At 48.5% G+C, this 25,543-nt stretch overlaps 1 protein-coding gene across 4 annotated transcripts in view; it reads right to left on the bottom strand.

Annotated features, from left to right (window-relative positions):
* ETS1 (ETS proto-oncogene 1, transcription factor) overlaps positions 1–25,543 on the bottom strand; it is a 65,522-nt gene that overhangs the window by 9,762 nt on the left and 30,217 nt on the right. For 3 of the 4 annotated variants that reach the window (XM_036353289.1, XM_036353291.1, XM_036353290.1), the window contains exons 2-6: positions 23,630–23,749; positions 21,667–21,867; positions 18,199–18,276; positions 16,973–17,221; positions 12,469–12,729 (exon numbers count right to left, since the gene is read on the bottom strand). In XM_036353289.1, coding sequence (XP_036209182.1) covers positions 12,469–12,729; positions 16,973–17,221; positions 18,199–18,276; positions 21,667–21,867; positions 23,630–23,749 — 909 coding nt within the window. The remainder of the gene's footprint in view (positions 1–12,468; positions 12,730–16,972; positions 17,222–18,198; positions 18,277–21,666; positions 21,868–23,629; positions 23,750–25,543) is intronic. The other variant, XM_036353292.1, reaches the window with a different exon arrangement.

Raw genomic sequence — 25,543 nt, 5'->3', positions numbered from 1 at the left:
TGTTTCCCTCCAGAGAGGACGCTCAAGGCATTTCAAATCCAAGGCCACAATCTTTCTTTCTCCCCCCCCCCCCCCCCCGCCCCCGCCAAAGGCAAAGCTTCAGGTAAATATTCCTACTCATTTTGGTTACATTTTAAGTCCCTTCTCCTTGTCCAGTCACTGGAAGGCCTGCCAATACATCTCCATGAGAGTTGGCTATTAAAAAAAACAAGACAAACAAACAAATAAAAACCCCTGCTTTTTTGCTTCCATACTCTGAATCCAAGAAGTGGGCAACTAAAAGAAATACACAGCAATGTGTTAGAAAAAGTATTAGCAAGATGCTCTCGACAATAAGGTGGTCATTTGTCAATATCTCTCCTCTTATTTTCCGGGCTCGGAGTTGCCTGCCTTGTCCATGAACTCACCCCTACTGAATTCAGGGCGGGGCTGCAGGTCTGCCTTCTCACTTCAACTGCAAGCTCTCATCTGCCGCCTGTGCCCTAGTGCTTGACACACAGAAGAGCTGACTTCCACACAGAGGGAGGTGAGCTCAGGGCAGTCACTCTGGTGGGCTTCCTCCCACTGCGGTTTACTTATAAGACCAACCTGATGGCTTGCTCTACGCCCACCCCTCACTCCTAGAATATATGCTCAAGGGCTCACATGCAAAGCCTAGAACGGTGCCTCACCAACAGACACCAACCATTAAAAAGCTACTTGCTGCCCTAGCTGGTGTGGCTCAGTGGATAGAGCGTCGACCTGCAGACCAAAGGGTCCCGGGCTCAATTCTGGTCAAGGGCACACACTCCTCCCCAGCCCGGGCCCTGGTCGGGGCTCATGCAGGAGGCAACCAATCAATGTGTTTCTCTTACATTGATGTTTCTCTCTGCTTTCCCTCTCTCTAAAAATCAATGGGAAAATATCCTCAGGTGAGGATTAACAACAACAACAAAAGCTGTTTGCTGTTCAATGACTCCATTTATCTGCTCCCTGCAAGCATATACCAAAGCTTACCATACCATGACATGTGTCCAATAAACATATACTGAACTGTATGACTACAATAATCCCGCCCCCCCGAAAAAGGTGTTAGGACTTAAAAAGCTACTCAAATTGCTTCTCTCTCTTAAAACTATATTTGGGATCAAACAGCAGGGGCGACTCCAGGCGACGTTTCATCAACACGTTCCCCCAAATAAAAACTACCACACCTCCTGTCCTTTGGGGATTCATTTGCTACTTTGAGAAGCTAATCTCTTCAGCTTGACTCTCAAAGTCAAATCAAACACCACGTTTATTTTAACCTATGAAACTCTCATGGTTGGTCACCCTTGCAACAGGGCTGCCTCTACCCTCAGAGCACACATCTGCCAGGTGCTCCTGCAGTAGGGGAACGGGCCTGGCTGCCCCTCCCTGCCACCCAGGTGTCTACCCACAGCCAAACGATGGTGGCGAAAACAGAACACTCAACTCCAGAAATGACCCACCCACGTGTTCATCAGTGTGTCTTCTTCTCATGCTACTCGCTGTCGGAGCTCCCGACTCTGAGGGTGGGGCGGGTGACCCCAGAGTCTAAGCATCACCCCCTTTCTGTCAACCCCCTTCTAAATGATCGGTCACGAGAAATTTCCCAAATCTCTCCATGTCCATTGAGTCCTTGTTGAACGGAGTTTACTGACAAATCCAACAGAAAACATCCGGGCAGTTTCTTGCCCTGTGGACCCAACTCCGTCTGAAGCTGTACAACCCTTCTGTCTGGGACTGAAAAAGTCAAGGGGTCTTATTGCTGGATTGTCTGGCAACCAAAGAACTGGGGAGATTTTTTTTTAAGGAACAGGAAGGGCAGGACTGCTTGATACTGTGCCTTTCCCTATTTCTTCTGAAGTATGCCTTTCCTTTGCCTCTACCCCGACCCAGTTTCATCTCAGCTCCTACATGGTCCATGTGCAGTACATTCTACAAGGAGCCGACAGGCCTTGGTTTAATGACTCACTATACAGTCAATGTGTCCTCTACATCTGATCCCTTATCAATGGCTAGGCACGCAAGGGCAGCAATTAGGGATAGAAGCTCTAAAAATTCAACTCAGAACCACAAAAAAACAGACATTCTTATAGGTACCTGAAAAACCATTAACATAGTGGTGTTCTAACCAGCATCCAACAATGGAAACAAGTTAGAAAACAGCTCTACACGCCATGAAAACCAACCTCTGATGCCAAGTCTATGGTTTGCTGACACGTGAGACCAAAAGATAGAAGAAAGCATCAAAAAATAGCAATAAAGCAGGTTAAGCAGCAGAGGGCTGAGATGACTGCAGACAGCATCCTACAGAATTAAAATAGCCCCATGCCTTCGGGAGAGCCCAGAATGGGAGTCAGTGGTCCACGGCTTTGATCCAAATTTCTCCCTGATTCACTGCGAGCTTAGGCAACTGATTCAACTCTCAGGCCTTTAGTGTTCCCATTCCTAGACTGTCCCTGTTCCTTCCTACTTCATAGAGATATAAGTTAAGTCTAAATCATGAGGGAATATGTATGTATGTATATATATATGTTTATTACAGTGTAGAACAGTTGGGAACAATATAAAATACAACAATGAAATTAAAGAGAAGAATAAAGCAATAGAAAATATATTTCCAAAGCAGACTTTTCAAAGCAAGACAAGTAAAAGATAGAACTCAAAAGAAAACAGCAAAAGCACTAGGTAAAATTTAATTATTCTTCCAAGAATTAAATCGGCCTTTTATATGGCAACTTTGAAAATAGGAGAGATTTGGAGGCACACACACAAAAAAACCATACAAAAGATGAAAGCAGATGAGTGTGAACTGCTCTCAATACTGCAGATAAGAGCGGCCGGTTGAGATCTGCTCGCGTTAGGAATAACCGAGAAGTCCTGGCTCTAACTCAAAGTAGGTAGGCCCAGAAAGAGCAGATGCAAGCTGCTTTGCAAGTGAAAGTATGACAGACATTTATGGTTTGGGGAAATCTTGGCCACAGACAGACTTAGATCCTCTTTCCTCCAATGTGCTTTTTCTTCCCTAATCATTCATGCTCCTCGCCAAGCATGCTCTCTCTGCCTGATTATTATGGAGGGCTGACCGAGTTCAGCAGCGTTCCCCACGAACGTCAGCAGTTTGGCCCAGAGGTGGACCCCGTCAGCATGCAGGGAAGGGGAGGTACAAGTCTGCCCAGCTATCCATGTCCAAGGCAGGCTGGGAAGCAGGCCCCACTGGTGGGTCACAGGCTGGCCTGGCTGCCCCACCTGGGACAGAGGTAAGGGAGGCTCACTGTGGCATCTGCCCTAGGGCCTGAGAATGTGACAGTTACACACTTCAGTGTGTGGAGAAAAGACCCTTGTTTTTGCTCAGGCTCCTCACACCTGCATGCGTTCAAGCACACGTGTGTGTGGGGGTGGCTGGAGGAGAAAGGAGACTGTTTCTCTCTTAAAGGGGCAGCCTGTATTCAAATGCACCTGCCTCTTTCCCCTAAGCCCAAGAGCTCCGTCTAACCAAGTTCAACCTGCCCTCAGACACAGACCTGGACAGCGAGCCAGCGAAGCTCAAGTCAGGAAGTGGGTTTCCTTAGAGCTTTGCCTCCTGGTGTCTTCTAGGCAACCCATTCTTTCAAGTCACCAGAAATGGCTTAGGTTTGGATTTGAGGGTACAGGGTGAGAATTTTCTTTGACACCAAGGCAATGCTTTCTCTAACCAATGGAACTGAAGGAAATGTCTCCCTACACATAGCCAGGTAACAGGAAGAAGGAAAGAGGCGCTCACTGATTGGGATTGGAAAACAGGACTTGAGAACGCTGACGCCCAGGCCTTTCTCTGATCTCAACACAGCCTCTGGAACTCATTTTAGCCGAGGGGCCATGTCCCCAGCACCTCAAGGATGAGAGAAATGATTGATCCAGCGTCTTACAATTCTTGGGGAGGTGAACCGGCACTGAATTTTTTAAGTATTTATCCAGCAAATAATTTCTGAATACCCCTCCAGTATCAGGCATTGAAGACAGATGGGGTTGAACAGCAAAAGGGAATATTAACAGTGACAAGAGCCTGGAGGTCGCAGAAGAAACACCTTTTCTGTGCCACCTTCATGGGATGAGCTGAAAATGTCCTAACCTACCCCTGTGGAGAAGGCCCGACCGAGAACCTAGCTTTGAGAGGCCTTCCCAGAAACTGTGCCCACCTCGGCTCTGAAGGTCACACACTCCACAGAGCTGTGCCCTCTGCACACCTTCCCAGCCAAGCAAGTCCCATCCTCGTCTGGTGTTTAAACTGTCACATGCACTCACCATAGGAGAACTTTCGCTCTCATTATCTCTCAGGGAGAGGTGAGTCACATCAGGCAATGCACTATTTGTCATCAACAACACTCTGTTTTCTGGATCCTATTGTGGGCCACCAGGAGCATTGGGATTGGCCTTGGTCTTGAGTCCTGTTCTACAACTAGCCAGACAGAAGAGCTGGGCTGACCTGATTGACAGCCTATGTTTGGTAGTCAGGTAGGATGGGGGTCACATGACCTATAGCAGCCATGACAACGAGCTACTCGGGTCTCTTGCAGCAAGGAGCATAACTGACTGGATCCACCATGTTCCCACCAAGGTCAAGCTTCCTAGGGTCTGCTCCAGCCAGGGACTGAGCATGGTTGGAGACATGGGCCCTTTCTGAGAGACATGGAGCTCCTCCACTGGGCAACTTTGACCAGCAGATTCCCCACCAGCCTGGCCAGACCTTCCTAGGGATTGAGCTGCAGTTAGAGGCTCTTCCCACCCCAGTCTCCTTCCTTCCCTCTGTCCTTTAACAGGTAACACACCTGAGCATAGTCTAGAGGTTCCTGCCTTCCCTTGCTCTCTCCTTCTTTTAAAGCAAGTCTAACCAGGTGTTGACATCGGCTCCTCCACAGACCCAAACAAATACACTGCCGACATCAGATGTGTTCTTGCTCATTGTCTCACTGTGAAACACTTTGAAAGGCATCTGCTTTGTTGTTTGCTGTACGACTGTAAGCTAGTCCTCTTTCCCCCTCTGAACTTCAACTCCCTCATTTGTACAATGAGAACAACAGAACCTTCCTCATGTGGCTCCTGGTGACAGGTGAAATAATGTAATGGATATGAGAGAGTCTAGAAAACAGCTGGAGTTCCCACACGTGAGTTCTGCTCAATAGTAGAAATGACCTAATCTGACATTAACTATCTGCTGTACCCAGGAGAGTGCCAGCAATGACTGGAATTCTATACATAAAACGTATAGTTCCAACCACAAGGCATGTATGATCCTGGAAAGACAAACAGGTTGGAGGATAATATGGGGAACAGTGGTAACAACCGGCACCCAGAGAACTCTCCTATACACCAGCACTATTTGTGGGTGCGTCCCATAAACTAGTTCATTTCATTCTCTCATCCATCCTAGGAGAGAGCAACTATTATTATTCCCATTTTGCAGATGAGAAAACTGAGGCACAGAGATGTTAGCTTGTCCAAAACCACACAGCTGGTCAGTGACAAAGCCAGGACACGCTCAGGACGACTGGCTCCCAAGTCCACAGTCTTAACCCTACTGATCCAGCCCCTGGAATAATCCTGGTTAAACAGCATGGGTGGCCAGAGGCAGACCCATGTGACAGAGTGGGCTCAGGCAAACACCCACCCTGCAGGAGTCACATGGACATCACTCTATGGAGAACAGGAAACCTCTGATTTCCACATTTTTAAAGACATTTAGAAAAAAGACTTAATAGTGAGGCCCCGGCCACGTGATCCTTTTCTACCGGTGGCAGGTGATGAAGAAAAACTGTCCAAAAGTGAATCAGGAGGCAGGAGCCACGAAACTGCCCTGCAGGCAACAGAAGGAGGCTTCTTCTCCCACCCGGGTCAGATCTTGCCAGGAGTTTTCCCCACCAGCCCCATCACTGAGCAGCAGGGTAGCCCATTTCTCCAGGGAGACCCCCACATCACTGCACGCCCTGCCTCAGGACCTACCCCCAAGCAGCGCAGAGGACCGGAATCCCCCGGCTCCTGGGCCGCTGGCTGGCAGCACAGCTCCACTCGGGAGCAGGGGTCTGTCTGGCTTCCTACCACCTGCCAAGGAAGGGGCCTCTGAGCCAGAAATGGGGAGACACTCTGTTGCTGCCTTTCTCATTTCTAGCTCTTTCCCTCCTGTCCACTCAAATGCTGCCCAAGGATGCTCTATGCTGAGTCAGATGGCTTCCCGCAAGCCCGCGGCCAGCTCCCTTGCCAGACCAGGTATCCCTGTGAAAGATGTGGGCTGCACAAAAGGGCATCTGAGCTCTGTGCCCACGTCAACCACTTGGTTCTCCTCGGCTGTCGTCAGTTCACTCTGTCTTATCCCAACACTAGAGTCTCGGTGCACGAAATTCTTGCAAGGGGCTTGGCCCTCACAGCTGCGGCTTCATTGGGAAGGACGTCCGGAAGGACGTCCAAAAGGTCATTTGACTGTCCGGTCTAATTAGCATATTACCCTTTTATTATTATAGCTTTCCGCAGAGAGGCTATCTTCCAGGTTGGCTCTGGGAATAAACCCCCAAATTTAAAAGCTGTATGCTGTCCCTCATAACAGTGCTGCCTCAGGATAGCATTTTTTGACTCTCCTGTAGAAATCCATGTTGCCCTGTTAATTTTCTTTGGTGACCCCGCTCCCCTTCCTGATCAGCAACATAGGCACATGCCCGAGTTCCCGGGCGTGGCTTGTGCCTGGGCCCACCACCAAGATCACTTTGCAACCCCGTTTTCCTCCCAAAAACGGATTCCAGGCAGCGCTCGCTGCCAAGTCTCCGGTTTTATTCTGCACTGACGGGCTTTCAAGGACTTCCTTCTGCAGTCAAGTTGTTTATTTTCGAGAACATGTTTTAGCAGTAGCGTTGGGTTAGTGACCCCTAAAACTTAACTGCCAGCCAGAAGGCCCAGGTTCTGGGCTTGTTGGGACTGTCTCCTTGTGTGACTTTAAACTCCATCCAGGGCCTTCTACAAAGTGGCAAGAAGACTTCTTTCAGGCCAGAGCGATTGGAGAGGGCCGGAAGGGGGATGTCTTTTTCTGCAAGACCGGTACCTGTTTCTGCATCCTGCCAAAATATTTGGAAGTTGAATTCCAGTGAGTCCCCAGTTTAGTCTTGAGGAAACTGGGGGACTCTCTAGTCGCAAACCCCGCACAGCGCTATAAAACCTAACTTCGTTATAGGTGAAAGCTTCGGGCCTAGCTTTCCTCAGACCTCGGGGTGAAAAAGAGACCCTAACCACTGCACTCACCATGGCAACCCAAAGTGGGGGGGATACCCCTGGATGCTGACAACAAGAGCATTCCCACTAGGTCGGCTTAGTAGCCATCCCAGAAGGGACCGGAATGGGTTCCTTGTCTGTGGCAACGCCTGGCAATCCAGAATGGAGTAGGATAAAGGTGATTTACAGACCAATAACTCTGGATGAAAGCCAAAAACTAGCCCTGGCCCCTCCTCCAATCTGCTAAGTCACGTACATACAGTGGTAATTAGTGACTATTGGGAGACAAGGCCCCTGATCGGCTCTGAGGAGGTCACTGAGATCATAAGCCATGAGTACTGTCATTCCTTAATATAGACAAAATTCGTATGCACCTGGCACTTCAGATCCAATCCAGGAGCTGCCATTCTGTGCAGGCTGCAATCAGGCGGCCTTGGATAAGTCACTTTTTATGCCTCAGTTTCATCATCTGTAAAATGGGCCTGGAGGGCCAGAAAGAGACAATCCTAGTTGACGATCCCGTATGTGATTCTAGACCTACTGAACCTGACAGTAAACACCAGAGAGGCCTGTGTTTTTTTCAAGAATCCGGAAAGCATTTTGCTTAGGTCGATCAGCTAGCTAACCAGAAAGCACAGGGCCGCCTGCCTCCGACTGTTTTCTGCATTAGGTGCGGTTCCTAATGTATCCTCCAACAAGAGAAAAATGGAGCTTTCTGATTGTATCAGTTTGACAACTATAGGCAGTTCACAGCAAGGTAAGAAGGTACATTTTGGCGGAAGCCAGCATCGCATTTGATGTATTCTTAACTCGGCTAACAGGCAGGCTTTCAAGCCACGTTATCTGCCCCCACATCTTGACCTAATTTCACAAGTTGCCATGGGAGCCCAGTGAAGGTTGATGCAATTTTCTTATCTTTGGAGGAAGAACGTAACTGTGCAAGAAGCTGTGAAAATTCAGTTTCTAACTGATTTCCACACGTACATGCAGTAACTCAGACATCATAGGAGGAAATAAAATCTATTTCTTTGAAAGTGATATGGATGGAGACCTAGGCTCCTAGTGTAAGGGGAGGAAAATGGGTCCTGCTCCCAGCTCAGAGAATCCATACATACATCCTTTCATTCAGGCCAAGGAATTGTGATGTAAGGTCCAAATGCTCCTACTGTGTGGCCACACATACTTTGGAGTAATCAAAATTTAAGGGAGTTGTGGGGGGGAGGCAGAACTTGAGATAAAAAAAAAAAAGTAGGCATGACTTTTACAAGCAATAAAAAGGGTTTCCAGCACTTATATAATGATTTCTGCCTTCTAAGTCATTTTTTCAAACTTCAGCTCATCTTAGCATGTCTGCATAAAGCGAGAGACCCCATCTGTGCTCCAGTCCCCGCCTGCTCTTTGGGCGGTGTTGGGGCTCACTTGGCATGCTCCCTCCCCTTCTCCATTCTCTAGGATGTATCTGAAATGAGAAGGGGCCACAGCGAGGGCTCAAGAGCAAAAACCCACCTCCTAGAACAGTGGTTCTCAATCTTTGGCCCTTTAAATACAGTTCCTCATGCTGTGACCCAACCATAAAATTATTTTCATTGCTACTTCATAACTGTCATGTTGCTACTGTTATGAACCGTAATGTAAATATCTGATATGCAGGATGGTCTTAGGCGACCCCTGTAAAGGGTCGTTCGACCACCAAAGGGGCTGCGACCCACAGGTTGAGAACCGCTGTCCTAGAATCAGTCTGCAATGTGGGCAGGAGACGCTCCCCAGGCAGTGAGCAGAGAAGAGCCATGGCGCGGGCTTTCCACCCCCTCTGCCTAACAAATCCTGGCCGTCACCGAAACCACAGCAGTAAGAAAATCCAATTCAAGTCTACAGACAAGTACACTAATATTGAATTTAACAAGATAGTGAACCCTCAAAAGCTCCTAGCAACTTATCTGCACTCAACATGTGCTTGGAAACATTTGCTGAAATAACTGATTTGCTACCATTAAGCTCTTCCCCGCCTCTATGTCTAGCACAACGTCTAGCACTTATTTGTTTAAATTAATCGATTTGGTTCAATTACATTTTCACAGATCTTCTACCACCAAGATAAGGATGAACACTTCTCCTTCGCTAAAAGTAGAAAAGGGTACAAGGTAAATTTGCCTAAAATCACACAGTGTGTTACAGTTGGGGGGGAGCGTGAGGGACTTCCGTTTTCTGGGCTATTGTTCTCACCGTGATCTGAAATAGTATGAGAAATTAAACCTACAATTATAAAGAAGAAAGAACTGAATGGGTAAGATCCTTAAAAACTTTTTTTAATTCGCATGACTACTTTAGTCTTTGAGACCAATAATCAATAATCACCCTCCCTTTTCTTCCACTTATTGAATGTTTTATTCTGAAAGAGAGGGGCTGGGCAAGAGAGGGAGGGAGAGGAGGAAGGAAGGAAGGAAGGAAGGAAGGAAGGAAGGAAGGAAGGAAGGAAGGAAGGAAGGAAGGAGGAGGAGGAGAGTGGGAGGGAGGGAGGGAGGGAGGGAGGGAGGGAGGGAGGGAGGGAGGAGAAAGGGGGCATCTATCAAAAACAATATATCCAAATAAGGGATCAAACATAACTCAGACCTCCAGGACATTATTTATATTTGTGATAAAAGAGCTCTTGATGCTTTTATCTGTTTGTCCCTGAGTCTGGATTGCCAGAGAAGTTTCACAGGCAGCCTTTGGTGTTGGCTGTCTTGACTGTTCATGTCCCTCATTTGTACTTCACACTCATTCCTAATCCTTGGAATTTCCAAGTCATCTCTGTCCTTCTCTCCTCAAAACTGGGACCCTGGGAAAGATCCCCACTCTCAGATCATTCTTGTCGAGGTTCTCAAATCATCTTAGACAAAACCCTTTCAGTCACTCTTGTTGACTAGTAGCTCTGCAGGCATCTCCCATGTGGAAATCCAATAATATTACAAGGCAGCACTTGCTGAGAAGGTCCTATTTGAGGTGGAAATCGGGCTTTTACCATGTCTGGAAGCATCTAGACCAGCGGTTCTCAACCTGTGGGTCGCGACCCCTTTGGGGGTTGAACAACCCTTTCACAGGGGTCGCCTAAGACCATCAGAAAACACATATATAATTACATATTGCTTTTGTGATTAATCACTATGCTTTAATTATGTTCAATTTGTAACAATGAAATTGGGGGTCACCACAACATGAGGAACTGTATTAAAGGGTCGCGGCATTAGGAGGGTTGAGAATCACTGACAAGACCTTTGCTGTGTGGCCATGGACCCTTACCAGAATCTCATCCATGAAGGCTGACCTAAATCTTAGGGTTTTCTTTGACCAGAACTCAAACTTTAGGACTTAAAGTCAGTTTATTTAATCTTGTTATCCACCAAGCTGCCCTAACTATGGAAATGAACAGAATCATGTTTGTAGCTAAGAGAGAATGATGGAAACTGTGGTGGGAAAAGAATCGTGGCTGTGGATGTGGATGGTGGTGATAGTGGAGATTATGCCAGAGAGAACAAAGGCACATCCTTAATCAGGAGACACTAAGCTAAGGATGTGCACCGGAAGTTGGGGTGGAAGTTGAAGACTTGGCCTTTATGCTTGGGCAAATGACAGGGCGTAGTTGCTCTGCACCCCAAGAACAGAAGCCAGTGTGCCCAGTTGGAGATGCCTGCCACCTCCAGAGCCCACAAAGTCATCGTTCAGCCATGGAGGCCTTCCTTCCTCTTCCGAATGCAGCAGCACTTCTCCCTCCATCAGTGAATCCAACTGGAGTCTAGTTCTTAAAATACCTACAACTACCCTTGTAACTACAGAGGCCAGAACGTTGGTCCATCTTGAAAGAGACTGGATTTACTTTTCCCCACTCCCAGGCTCATTAACAGGAATGGGCAAACTCGCCAGGAGTCTGCTCTCGGGAGCTGGAAAAGGGGGTCCCTTCAAGAGTAACCCGTTCCCACACATGAGTGAGCTTTCAGCAAAGACCATGGGGGACAGTGTAGAAAGAGCAGAGAAGGGGAACTTTTAAGTTCCTTTCTGGCCCCTGGCTCCACAGAGAGACCTTGTCACTACCTGAAAACACAGACGGAACTCCTGGGCACCCGAGCATGCCCTGAGCAGCACCAGGGCGCCCCCCCCCCGCCCCCCCCCCCCCCCCCCCGGAGCTCTGAAAAAGGAGTGATTTCTCTACGCAGCTGAGTTGCTCTGAGAGGTCAGCTGTTTTTCTAATAAAAACGGAGGCTTCACTGACACACAGTGAAGATGGGGCTCACTCTTCAGATACCTCCACAGAAACACAGATGTTGTTGCTTAGCTTCGTGCACGCCAAGAGTCGCCCACGTGGCCACCCGGCCAGGGTGGAATAACCGACAAGAGAATGGAGGCCCAGGCCACAGATGAATAATCCACTAACATAAGCTGCACTCACAACCCAATTTCTCGTTTTTAGAAAACACGACCATCGAACAGAAAGAATCTGAGCCTCGACTCTATAAGGCTCCTTGGATAGTTCCCATACACGCCCTGCAAAGGTTTCCAGGGCCGGGCAGCAGACCCACTGCAGCTCATTTGGACAAGATGTTGTTTGGTTCTATGACCAGATGCTCAATCAAAGCCCAAGCTCTCAACACACATCTCCCTTCCTCTGCAGTCTTTCTTCGCTCACCAGAACTTCCACTCCTGGGAGAAAACCAGTCACAAAGCCAAGTGAGGAAGAAGGTTTCCTAGCCGAGACCTGCCAGAGTTCAGGTGACCAACGGCACTCTTGCCATCCGAACAGCCCCTCCCAATGAATGCTCCCCCGCAGCGGAGCCCAGGGTGCAGGGATGCCTCCCAGAGATGCTGCTGCTGGTTCTGTATGTTGAAAGACCTCCTAAGAGCCGTCTAGAGAAAAGCCCTGATGCTCAGCCACGAGGCAGAGTTTCCAGAGATGCCAAATTGACATAGTTCCCTGCCCCCAGATATGGAAAAAGACCCAAAATATAAGTGTTTTTTTCCTACCACTCTTGGAAATGATCCCTTCGGATAGAAGGATACTCTTTGCTTCCACCAATCAATGGCTATTCATAAACAGAGGGGCCTGAGGGACTGACCAGGCCTCTTATAGAGTCTTCTCCCCACTCCCCGCAAAAAGAAAAGGCCGTCTTCGGTGTCTGGCACTGCGGGCCCAGGGCCCTCCACTGAGCCCACCCACAGCAGCACGCCCACTGAGGCTCAGAGGTAGGGGCAGGCGCCTACCTGTGTAGCCAGCCAGGGCAGCAGCAGGAATGACAGGCTTGTCCTTGTTGAGGTCAGCACGGTCACGCACATAGTCCTTGAAGGTGCCCTTGGGATTGTGGTTGGGCAGGGCGGCTGGATAGTCCTCGGAGTCGAAGCTGTCATAGGAGGGAACGCGCTGCAGGCTGTTGAAAGATGACTGGCTGCTCCAGGACTGGGTGAGGCGGTCACAACTATCGTAGCTCTCTATGCTCTCAAAAGAGTCCTGGCCCCCGAGTTTACCTGGAGGTGAAGGAGGAGGTAGGAAGAGGGCAGGGGAGGAGGGATTGGGAAAAGACAACTGTAAAAACCCTCTGAGTGAGGACAGATCGCTCATCAGACCCACAGGAGGCATGGAAGAAGGGAGAGGCCAAGGGGGATGGGAGCTGTGGGGTGGCTCTGGGAGGAGGGGCGGGGCTGGCTGCCGTGTGAGAGCCACTGCCCTACACGGTGCTGTCTTGCTCTCCAGCTCCCAGGATGGAGATTCCTAGCCACGGGCTGCTCCCGCCTGTCAGAAGGAGACAGCTGTGCTTGGGACCTCAAGAACCCTAGAGCCAGAAATCTAAAAGCTGAGACTCGCCACATGTTCTTGGGGGTTTCTGGCTGATGCCTCAGGGCTGAATGAATAAGTGAAGAAATCGAAGCAGTGCGACTCAACTCCCTAATCCAACTCAAGCCAGTGAGATAATTTCCAAAGGCCCAATTTGGCAAAATATTTTGGTCATAAGAAAAAAATTCCATTCGACTAAGAGCAGCTTGACCTTCCTTGACCTTGGAGCTGAAGTGCTATTTTCTTAGCATTTTTTCCAAATACTATTTTAAAATGAAATACAAGTACTGCCTCTATGTCTTTTCAAACAGAGAAAGAAGCAATGAGATGCTTTTTTTCCAGGAGAATTAAAAAAGAAAAAAAAAAAATACGAGCACTCTTCTAAACAGAAATCCATGCTGCTGATTCTCTCCAAGTACAATTTTGTACTTGAAATGTGTACTTCATTGGGGGAAGCGTGGGCAATAAAAAACAAAGGAGTTGATGAAAGAGTTATTAAGATCCACAGCAATGTCAGAAATCCTTTCCTCTCCCAGTTGCTTAAAGCATTCTGAACTGACCGCAAGATCATGCAAGTTCATTAATTTCCCAAACCAGGTTGTAAACAGCTGCTATCATTGCATAATCGCTCCAAGAGAAATTTCCATTGGCAAAAAATGCCATTGAAAAGGGAGGCTAACAAACAAACACTGGAGGAAAATGCATCTAAGAGCTTGAAAAGGCTTGCAGGAATATTTTCTATGTTCTACTTACAGATACATTCTAGGCAACCTAAATTAAATCCTGGGTGACTGAATGGTCACCTCGATTCAGCACAAGTCACGAGGCAAAGGATGTGACAAATCTGTATGTAGAAATACCTATAAGTCAACCCTCAACTGCTCAGAGCTGGCTGATCTCCTACAAGTTTAAATTCCAGAATAAGGTTGGTCAACACAACCCTATACTAGTGTGTTTTGGGCCTATTCTCCCTTTCTTTAATAGTAGAGATTGGTTTAAAAAAAAAAAAAAGGAAATTCAAATATTTCATTTTGGTGCCCAACCCAAAATTACTAAGGAAAAACTAAGTTGAGGATTTTAATTTTTTTTAAAATCCCAGAAGAAGGGTATTCAGTTAAATATGTAATTTTTATATACTCCACTGTTGTAGATTTCCTGAACCTCTTATCCTCTCCAATACTGCTTATGACACAAAGGTAGTCATTTAGCTACTTCTTCTTGGCCCTTCTTCCAACCATCCATTCAAAGAAGGGTCATGTCCAGAAGGCACACTAAAGAGCTTCATGGAGTTACGGGCCCTGCCTACCCAGTCCACTGTCACATTCACAACTCTTTATAAATGAAGGAACGGCCCCTTCCAGAAATCCACATGAAAAGACTCCACAAAACAGCCCGCAGCCAGAATGCAATACCCTCTTTTTAACACAACAGGACATTTTATGGCATCTCATAAAAAGCTATCCGTCTGAAGGGTCATTCAATGTCTCTGCGAGACAAACACACCAAAAGCCTACAAAAGAGAATGTATGTTTTCATAGAGGACACCCCACCAAGTCACCGATACTTAGGGCATATCCATACTAAAGTCTCTCTGGAATGAGTCTATCCCTATCAGCCACATTTCTTTGGGGAAGGCACGGAGGCCGGGGTTTCCACAAGCAGACAGCTGCATTTCCCAGGAGTCCCAGCGAGCAGGACATTAACCTGGACGTAGCCACTCTCTGGCATCCTCCCAGACATGAGCTGGAGGCAACTCCGTTGAGAGCTGCGGTTTACAGCAGTGAGCTGCTTTCATTTTAGCTCCGTTTCACAATCCTGGAGCGAGGAACCTTTGTTTACGGGCATTTTCTCCAAAAATGGGGTTGAATCCAACTAGATTAGACACTCGCTTTTGCTACTGGGCTGATGCAAGGATGCACATGTCCTCAAGGATGTCCACTGGCTAACTTTCCTGAGTCTCAGCGAGGTCCTTCCCAAGCGACCTGACTCCACCAAGCAGACCTCAGGGCACTCACACCCCCCGGCAGCCCCCTGAACAGCCTGGCACAACCACAGCTCTCAGAGTCTAAGGAGGTGGGGCAGAGAAGCACGTGGTTTGCTATAATGCAGCAGATGAATAGCTTTATTCATAATAACCAGGGAAGAGTGATGCTTCCAGTCTGGACCAATCACACCACGTCAGAATCAGTCAGCCCTCGGAACACGTCCTGTTTGCAGCACTGCTAACGTGCAGAAAGCAGCCGTGGGCAGGACAGTCTGGCCCCCAAGTCTGTGTGGTCTGAAGCTTGGTGTGAGGGCAGGAGAATGAGGCCAGAGAGAAATACCTCACGCCCTTTGTACGGGTCACTATTTGCTCCACAGTTATTAGTTTGGGGTTGCAGGGGTGGCGGGGACAGAAACCAAGAACCGAGAGAAGGAGAAGCAGAGACAATTACACAAATGCCAAGCCAGATGCAACCAAAAAGCATGTGACAGCAGCTCTGCCCAAAGTTACAACATGGCCGAGCCCCAAACCCACAGGCTCGGCCTCAACACATAGACGTACAGAAAGGCCCCATAGGAAAGTGAGCTGTGCGAAGGCTCTGACCTGCCCGGGAGGGGGGGGAAGGATCCACAGGCCCATTTGTGTATGTATTTAAATAGACATGCACCCAAAAATAAACAGTCAGAAAGGGGAAGGCAAACTGATCCCACCCATCCCCTTCAGTCTGAAACACAAGCAGCCTGGGGCCCGAAGCAGAGAGATTACAGGTTCTGATCTTGCTGGGGACTTTCCCTGTGCAGGCCCGCTGGCTGCCCGGAGGCCTGCCAGGAGGAAGTGTACGCCCGAACACTAGAAGAAGATGGCAAGGTGTGTGGCCCAGGATGCCGAAGGGGGGCTCTTCAAAGCGAAGATGCCTTTGCCCCTCTCCAAGTGCCTGAGAGTCTCAGGGCAACCACTGAGCAGAAGTCACCAGGAGGCCAGCCAGCCAAGGCCTCTGAGCTCTCAGATGGGCTTTCTGCTCTTCCTCCTCCTGCTTGCAATTCCTTCCCATTACCTATGGGAACAGTCATCCTTTAAGACTTTTTAGAACTCAGCTAGTTCTTCCTGGAGGAACAAGTCCCTCCTTCTGATGGACTGCACTTGTCTCGGCAACAAAAACACCTGCACACTTCACTAGGGTGGCTGCCCCTCCAGGGGTTCATGTCCTGATCTTAAAATCCGAGTGTGTTTCACTTTTGTTGCTTTAGAAAGTCAACCAGCTCGATTCTGGAACATTTAATTCACTGTCCGTGAATATTTTATCCATGTCATAAGTCATGTCAACAAGGACACTTTCTTAAGGAAGCCTCCAGCCACCTCTTTCCTCGGTCCTCTAGCTGAATACACACTGTCACCACGCTGCTGATGACCGGTCCCAAATAAACTACTGGTTAACCATCCTGTACCTTCCCAAACTCACAGACAGCTTAGAAGCCCGGGCTGAGCAGCAGGTGTCATTCAGATTCCAGGCAGTCTGACCCAGAATGCTCTGGGGCATCAGGGTCATGTGCCACGAAGCTTTCGGGAGGGTCCCCTGAACCATTTTTGTTCGATTGTGTCCTCCTTAAGCAAAATCCTCTTTTTTAAAAAAATGATAAAAAATAACTTAAACAGCAACCACATCCAACTAGTTATTACTTGGTAAAATGCCTTACGCAAATACAAAACCTGATTGGTCATCCTGCCGGGTTTCAATTCTACCGTGAACCCAGGGTCATTGTCATGCTGATGGAAGTGGCTAAAGTTCCATGGTGGAAAGTTCTTCCTATCTACACAGTCTCAGATGGAAAGGCTGAATGAAACTCAGGAATCCCCAGGGCCGATAGTGAGGGGGAAATAGCAGACCTGAAAAACGCTCAACGTTAGGGAAACTCTTGGCAACCAAGAGCTTCTGGAGAAGAAATCTGACCTACCACGACTGGTCCTCCCCATGCACATGTTGTCTGGTGTGACGACTTCTTGTTTGATGGCAAAGTAGTCCGTCTGCAAGGTATCTGTCTGCAGAGGGTCGCGGAGAATGACCGAGGGGTAGTCGTTCTCATACTTGAGGGAGAGGAGCTCCTCGGAGCTGATGGGGTGGAGTGTCTGGTAGGACTCTGTGATGAAGCTGGGCTCTGAGAACTCCGAGGGAGGAACACACTGAGCATGCTCGATACCATAGCCTGGAAACAGAGCGAGGGTGGCATTAAAGAGGGGAGAGCTTTGTACCGAAAACAAGCAGTTCTTCCCCATTGACACCAGCCCCACAATGTGTAACAGGCCAACTACCTTAGGGAGGAAGAGGAAAATATTTTCAATAAGAAGGGCCTCGGGGCAAGTTAACCTTGCTCTGCTTCTTAATGGCTAGGGCCCTTGGCAAGATACCTCCCTTTTGTGGCTTATCTCCTCATCTCTAAAATAGGGATGATCGGATCTTGCTTGGAGCATTGTGATAAAAATCAAACAAGAATATATATGCAAAACGCCTACCAACATTTCTGGCTCCTGGTAAGCTCTTACTCCATAGAACTTGTGTTGTTCTTAGAAGAAAAATCATAATAAAGTGAGAAAATGAAACAAAAACAAAGCTGCCCGTAGAGTCCCTTTGGAAGCAACACCATCAGGTAAGAAGAGCCCTGCACTCACACTAACTCTTCCTCCCGCCCCCTGTCTGGCACAGTTGGGTGTCCTGTATGAGAAGGGACAAGGTTTTATTTTCTGTGTGAGATGCAAAGCCAGATCTGGGACAGATCTGAAGCTGCATGGCCCACTCTCGAGGGAGGATTTCAGAAGAAACACTGTCATATCCACGCGTAAAAGGGAGAGAACAAGGGCCATGACCAGACCCCTAACCCGATCTCCCTCCGATGGCCCCAGAGGGCACAGGCTCCAACAGGAATGGCCGCAGCTCTCTGCATGACTTTCAGGCTGATGAGATCAGCGGGAGGTCGTAAGTGCAGGAGTTTGCAGGTCAGGACAACATGCAAACAGGCTGAAGCTTTGTGCTTTGCGGGGGAAAAATAAAACGAATACCAAATAGTCTGCGTTTAAGGGAACATGGTTTGCCATAGAGTTACCATGAAGGACCTTGAGCTCAGTTGGGACAGGGTTCCTTCCCCAGTGAGCAAGAGGAGGGGAGAAGCGTGGCCGGTGAACTTACTAATGAAGTAGTCCGAGGTATAACGGGATTCTGGGTAAGTGGGGTTGACTCCATTCACTTGATAGGGTTTCACATCCTCTGCAACACAACGGGGAGGGGGCGAGACAGAGAGGTTATGCGAGTGCTGCTTGGCCCGAAAGGACCTCGGACGCAAGGACCACAAGGATCTCAGCCCCTCTTCTAGGAAACCTGCATGTTCCTTAGCCCAGCTGCGCTGTGAGCCCACCCTGGCTGGGGCTTTATCTAAGGCTGAGATCATAAAAGTATGGCTGAGTTGACTATTTCAGTGACTGCGAAAGGGGACTTCGTATCTTGGAAAGAGCGCCAGTGGGCGATCCCTATGAGCTAGGGAGGCATTCTGCCCTCATTCTGACGCATGCGTGGATCACATTTGCATCAAAGGCTACAGGGCAGCTTGTGCAGGTACCAAAATCAGTCCCCACCCTGATCAGCTCCAAAGCTTTTCAGAAATATATTACCATCTTTAGCCTGGACAGCTTGGCTCAGTGGTTGAGCATCAACCCATGAACTAGGAGGTCATGGTTAGATTCCTGTTCAGGGCACATGCCCAGGTTGAGGGCTTGATCCCCACCATGAAGATGTGAAGGAGGCAGCCAATCAATGATCCTCTCTCATCATTGATGTTTCTATCTCACTCACCCTCTCCCTTCCTCTCTGAAGTCAATAAAAATATATTTGTTAAAAATTCTTCAGGCAGGTAGATATTACAGCCTCCATTTCTTCTAACAGAGGTCTGCTTTTTGTTGTGTGCTTTTTTCCATCGCCCTCAGGCTTCAAGTTCAGGCCCAGCTAAGGAGCAGGATGCCAGGAAGGTCACCACTGGGTGAAACAGTGTGTTCACAGAAGAGCCACCTAACCAAACTGCTGCCAGGAGCCAACTTCCCCAGGAAGGAGACAGGAATGCGGATGGAGGTAACTGAGCTCAGAAAGGCTCTCTGCTGAACTAAGGGGAGCCTGCAGGCCCCCTGGCTACCCTGGACTGAAACCGCCCGGCCTCTGCCCATCGTGTGGCGCGGTCTGGTTCTATTTCCCAGAATCAGGCACAGAGAGGGGTGCTTGGGATTTTTCCCCGGGTATCTGATAGCCTTGTTGGGAGCAGAGGCTGCTGGGAAAACAAGTTGATACCTGCACAGAAAAACAGTTCTCAGCTGAGATAAAGTGATTACACTTTGCTTGAGCAGCTTATCAGATTGAAACATCCCCTGTACCTCTGGCCTTCCACCCCACCGCACCCAGAGCAGCTATGTTCTTTCTGCGCTGTGTTGCTTTCGTTTCATCACTGAGCCTCCGTAGAAACCTCTCGCTCAGCTTTTCAAGGGCCTGAAGACAGAGGGTTCTCGCTGCCTCTCTCAGCAGAAAAGGGGCGGGAGGATCCAGCTTTGCCCTCGAACATACTCAATTATTTCCTCAGGCTCTGAATTCCCTTATTATTCTTCTGCAAGAAGCTAGGTCCAGCCTCTCATTCCCTCAGGCTCCTGAATTCCCTTGTTACTCTTCTGCAAGAAGCTAGGTCCAGCCTCTCTTGGGGACCAGAAGCTCCCCTGTGAGTCCATATTATTATACAGAGGACACAGGGCGGGAAATTAAATTGCGAAGGCGCAGGTTCAAGGAAGTGACTGACCAGGAAGCGACCTAAGCTTTCCTCACTTGGCAGATGGGGACACTACCAGTGCCTGCCCTCCGGTGGCTCAAGACTGAGGTGGGAATCCAAACGCAAAAAAGTATTTTAAAGCACACTGACTTTTTTCTTCTCTCGTTTTTTCTTTTTCTTTTCTAGAAGAGAAGGTTTAATCATTGATAAAAATGGACAGAAATATTCAAATCAGAAATGCTTTAGAATGTGTATCATGAAGTCAATACTTCTCAGTGACTAGGGAAGGTGACAGACCCCCTCAATGAATAAAAGCAAGAGAAAGGTCAGATTTAAAAACCAAAAAAAACAAAAAATAGACCACCATTAAAGAAAATGCTTCCGTTAACATTAGATTTTTGTTCTGCAGTAGGTCCTTCAGGCAACATATTTAAAGGAAAACAAGGAGGTGCTATATAGGTATTGATTATAACCGTGATCAGAGGCAGGTTGACACTCCAGGGCCCCTGGCCACACCATGGTGAGAAGTAGAGGAATGTGTTAGCAAAAGATATCTGGTGACACGGTCTGATATGCCCCACGGGTGAGGAAAAATGGCCACATCAGTCCTGTGATGAGCCTGACATGTCTCTCCCTCTATACACAGGCTGGTCACATCCACAGGTGTGAGTGGGTGTGTGTGCAGCCACAGGGGCACCTGTCTGTGCTTTGGGCAGGCTGTGCAGCTGCCCCCAGCCCCCGGCCAGGGCAGCCGGGCCAAGAGCCACCGCGTTCTTGCCCGTGTGTATTTATTTATTTTTCAGCAGAAGCTGAAGAGAAGGGGAAAGAGGGATAACACTTCTGTGCCCAGAGGACTCTAATTTGGGCCCCTGTGGAGCACGGCAGAGTGGAAAATATCCTTAGACAAAGGAAGGTATTATACGGAGTAAAAGTGCTAGCCCCGAGCTTTTGCTCCCTGCCCCCAGCGTCCGCGCCAAGGGCTGGAGCCGGTGACCACAGGGAAAGGGTGGGCCTGGGTCACAGAGGGCGACCGGCTTCTAGGCTTACAGTCAGCTGGAGGGCACCGCTGACTGCTGGTAACTGCCATTTATTTTAAGAAGAAATTCAGAAAAATAAGCGCAAAAACACCCAAGTTTGCCGCCTGCTGCTGTTTCTATCCCCAGCCAGGACTGTGGTACATGAGTCACTTGGTCCAAAAAGGTTGGAAGGGACTAGCAGGGGAGGCCATGTCATTACAAGGTTGCAACACCGTGTCCTGACGTGACCCCGGTTCCTGCTCCAGATGCAAAGGTAGGCCAGCTCCTGCCGCTCCCACCCAGCCAGTGGGCAGGAGCCTGTGGCATGAACAAGCTTGGAGACGCTCAGCTTCCTGGGGGGCAGGGCCGGGCACCGTGGGACCGGGGATAAAGGGAGGGTGCACTGGGATTACTAGGGACAAAATATACCTCGGGGCCGGCTGTGAGCTCTGCTCCTTGAAACAGTCATGAGTCTGAGATAAGGATGGGGCTCACCATTTTGCAAGAAGCTTCAGGAGCGCAATCTCGCTAAAGCTTAAAATCTGCACCTCCAATACAGAGAAGAAAAAGAAACTAACGTCGATTGAGCACCTGTCCTGGCATGCCTTCGACCCTCTAGGCTGGGACAGGGCACCCCCAGGGGATGGCATGGATGTCCCGCCACCTGGTACCTGGATGCATTTGCCTGCCTGGTGCCTGGATGCATTCGCCTGCCTGGTACCTGGATGCATTCGCCTGCCTGGTACCTGGATGCATTCGCCTGCCATATCACAGGACTGTGATATGAACTCTCGCAGCCACCCCACAGAGCTCCCGCCTCTCCCCCACACACACAGGTACCTTTCTGCAGGATCTCCAGATGTTCCCACAAGATGTCCCCAACGAAGTCCGGGGCCAGCTCCAGGAAGCAGTCTTTGCCCAGCGCACAGAGCGCGGCTCCGTTCATGCAGAACTTCTGGAAGTCCACGCCCTTCAGGCTGAACTCGTTGACAGCCCACATCACCCAGTCCCGCACGTGGGTCTCTGTCCACTGCCGGGGGTCTGGGGGGAGAGAGCACAGGAGGACCCAGCGCGTCAGGCCCCCAGCTCCAGCCCGGGCCTCGGAGAGGACGCCCAGGACCCGAGCTTGGCTGAGGATGTTCTCTGGTTGAAAGATCCGGGAAGCACGAGCCTGCAAATGCATGTCATGGGCACCTTCCGCCTCCCCGCATTCAACCTCCCCACCTCCTTAGCTTGCCAGCTGGGAGAGTACAATCATCGGACAGAGAGAATGTTTTCTACCCGCCGTGCAGACAAGTTTTCCAAATTGTCCCATCTCACGGCCCAATTCCCATTAGACTTTTTTTAAAAAATATATTTTATTGATTTTTTACAGAGAGGAAGCGATAGAGAGTTAGAAACATTGATGAGAGATAAACATCAATCAGCTGCCACCTGCACACTCCCCACTGGGGATGTGCCCGCAACCAAGGTACCTGCCCTTGACCAGAATCGAACCTGGGACCCTTCAGTCTGCAGGCCGACGCTCTAACCACTGAGCAAACCGGTCAGGGCTCCCATTAGACTTTTTGTAAAGCCCGGGACAAGGAGCAGATGAGCTCCTGAAGAGCAATAATAACGATGTCAAGTTTGTTCTGGCGGTTACACTCACCTCTCCCTGCTCTTTCCTCCTACAGGGTACTTGAGACTGTTATTCTTAATTATTTTTATCTTAGCTAATTATGGTTGGAACTAACCATAGCAATTAGCAACAGTCAGTTACTGGAATGGTACTTAGTAAGAACAACATGGTTAGGTGCCTGTATTAAACTACACCCCCTGCCAAGTGCGTCCATATCACAGTCCTGGCACTGCCCGCCTCCACAGCACAGACTCTGCACGATCTTCCCACGTGGCCTGAGCTTTCACGTGGCCACACCAGCCAGGACACCTGAAGAACTCAGATGGCGGCAGGTTCCAGGGCCCACATACCTGCTCTCAAGGTCACCCCTTCAACGGAGCAGGCTGGTGGGGATTCACTTTATCCCGCCTGTGACCCTAAGAGGATGCTGGGCGTTGCTGTGGGCAGAGGCTGTGGCAGAGCAGCACACCTGGGGAAGGTGCAGATCCACTCCCAGGCTCTGTCCGGGGCCTGGTTCCCACAGGGCTGGAGGCCTGTCATGACCGCTCTCAGGGCAGCCTTGCTCTTACTCAATAGCACAGTGTTCTTCCTGCTCGCAGCTATTCAGGAAATGTTGCTGCGTGAAGGCTTAAGTGTTCCCCGGTCAGTTCTCCTTTCTGACAACCCCAGTCCCCTCACATTCCTGAATACACCCTTTCAGAGGAGAACACCCAAGGATAAACACATTGCACCACAGCACACGGGCAAGAACAGAGCCATCGGGACATTCCAAGAAATGGAGCTCAGGGAGCTCGCCCCAAGGCAGCCCGGAACGGCTCTGAAACCGTGATTTTTCCAAAGTGTCTGTATGTGGCATCACTTGAGGTTCCAAGACACTGGTGTTTGCAGCAATTGTGATTTAATCGATCTGGGACATGGCCCAGCCTCGGGACTTTTTTTTTGTTGTTGAAGATCCCGCATTTAATGTGCAAACATGTTTGGGAACAGCGCCCTACAACCAAGGTGGCAGCGAGGAACCCGGGAGATGGAGAAGGTCAGCACGTGTGGGCGACTTTCCAATAGACTCCGCCACGCCCTGGAGCTGCTGGCTGCAGCCACGTCTGCCAACCTCACGCTGCAGGTGGGAAAACGAACCTCTCCTCAAAGCCTGCTCCCAACCTCTTTTCCAAGGACAGAACGTACCTTTTGGGATCCCCAGTCTTTGCTGCTCTTTGGAGAAACCGCTGAAAGTGGCTTTCAATGCCTGAGACATCATTTCTTTGCTGCTTGGGGTTAGTAGCGGGACGTCGGCACATTCCATATCTGTAAGGGAAAACATTACATGAAGAATCAAAACTAAATAGGAGATGGCTCAGTCTGCAGTACTGTACAAAGAGTACATCATTATATTCTACACCCAGATTAATATAATGATGTATGTCCATTATATCTCCATTTAAAAAAATAACTAAATGGGTGATTAACCACCCATCAAATAGAATAGGACATGAGTGGTCTGGAGAAGGCAAACTGAAAAATCACTCTACGAACAGCCTCCCAGGGCCAGGTAAAGTTTACTAGGCCCCTTAAAAAAACTGACTCTTGCCTAGAATGTCCTACACCCCTGGTTAGCAAAGTATGCTTATTCTTTCTGTATAGCTCTACTAATTCCACCACAGTCCCTATTTATCCTTCATAATTCACAGGGAGGATTAATGCTACCTATGAAAAGGAAATAATATTCATCCGTTCAACAAATAATTATTTAGCGCTTGCTATGTGCAAGGAATCCGATAAGCAGACAGAAGTAACCCCCTCCTCCTGAAGTTGGAGATCAGATTCTGGTAGGAGATACGGTCATTAAAAAACAATTTACACAATTAAATGTCCAAAACGTTACGAAGGGCTCCAGAGATGGAGAAGATAAAATGTGAACGTCTAACAGGAATTCCTGTTGGTCTGGAGAAATCAGAGAAGGCCTCCCTTAGGCGAAGAGAGAGACATTTGACTTGAGATCTAAAGGATATATAGAAGCTCAAAAGAGAAGAATATTCTAGAGACCAATGGTTCTCAAAGTGTGGCTCCCCCAGACCAGCTGTATCGGCATCACCTGGAATTTGTTGGAAATGCCAATCCCCAGCCATTCCCCAGCCTTCCTGTAAGAGGTGGATCTGGGAGTCTGCATTTTTAACACAGAATCCAGGTGATCCTAACGACCACTAACATTAGACAACGGTGATTCTAGATAACGGGATTGCATCCATGAAGGTCATGATGGGGGAGGAGGAAAAACTTGGCCTATTTTAGCCTCAAAAAGATCTGACGCTACAGCAGAGTGGCAGAGGCCAGTTGCTTGAGATGACGTTAAGAAGGTAAGCCAGGAGTGTATGAAGGATGTTACAGTTTTATCCTCAGTAGACTACAAAGTCAGTGAGAGTTTGATGCAGGGGAATGACATGACCACATTAAGAAGATCACCTTATGGTGATTCTATTTTTTATTTGTCAAGGAACTGCCATACTGCTTTCCTCTAAGTGGCCACATGATTTCAATTTCCCACCAAGAGCGCACAGGAGTTCCAAAGCTTGACAACACTTACTACATTCTGGGTGTGTTTTTATTGGGGGGTGGGGGAGGAGGGAGGGGTAATAGTAGCCACCCTATCACACTGTAGTCTTTATTTGTATTTCCCTAATGATGCTAATTTATATTTTCCTAATGAGTAATGATGTTCCCTAATGATTTGTATTTCCCTAATGGTTAATTAATGATTATTAATATTTAATCATTATTCCATGTGCTTACTGTCCATTTTTGTATCTTCTTTGGAGAAATGTCTTTTCAAACATTTTGCTCATTTCTACACAAAGCTGTTTGAGGTTTTCTTGTTGCTGATGTTCACTGTTAGGAGTTTTCTGTATACCCAAGAGTTGCACACAGGGTCTCAAAAGGGTATGTGTACTCTTGCGTTCATTGCAGCATTATTCACATTATACAAACTGTGGAGGCAACCCAAGTGTTCACCAACAGATAAATAGATAAGCAAAATGTAGTCTATGCACACAATGCAATACTATTCATACAATACAGTACTATTTCCTTCCTTTTTAAGAAATT

The sequence above is a fragment of the Myotis myotis genome, unplaced genomic scaffold (assembly GCF_014108235.1).
Source record: "Myotis myotis isolate mMyoMyo1 unplaced genomic scaffold, mMyoMyo1.p scaffold_m19_p_20, whole genome shotgun sequence".
NCBI classification, from domain to species: domain Eukaryota; kingdom Metazoa; phylum Chordata; class Mammalia; order Chiroptera; family Vespertilionidae; genus Myotis; species Myotis myotis.
The sequence above is the reverse complement of the archived record's forward strand: the minus strand, read 5'-3'. Positions and strand labels throughout refer to the sequence as shown.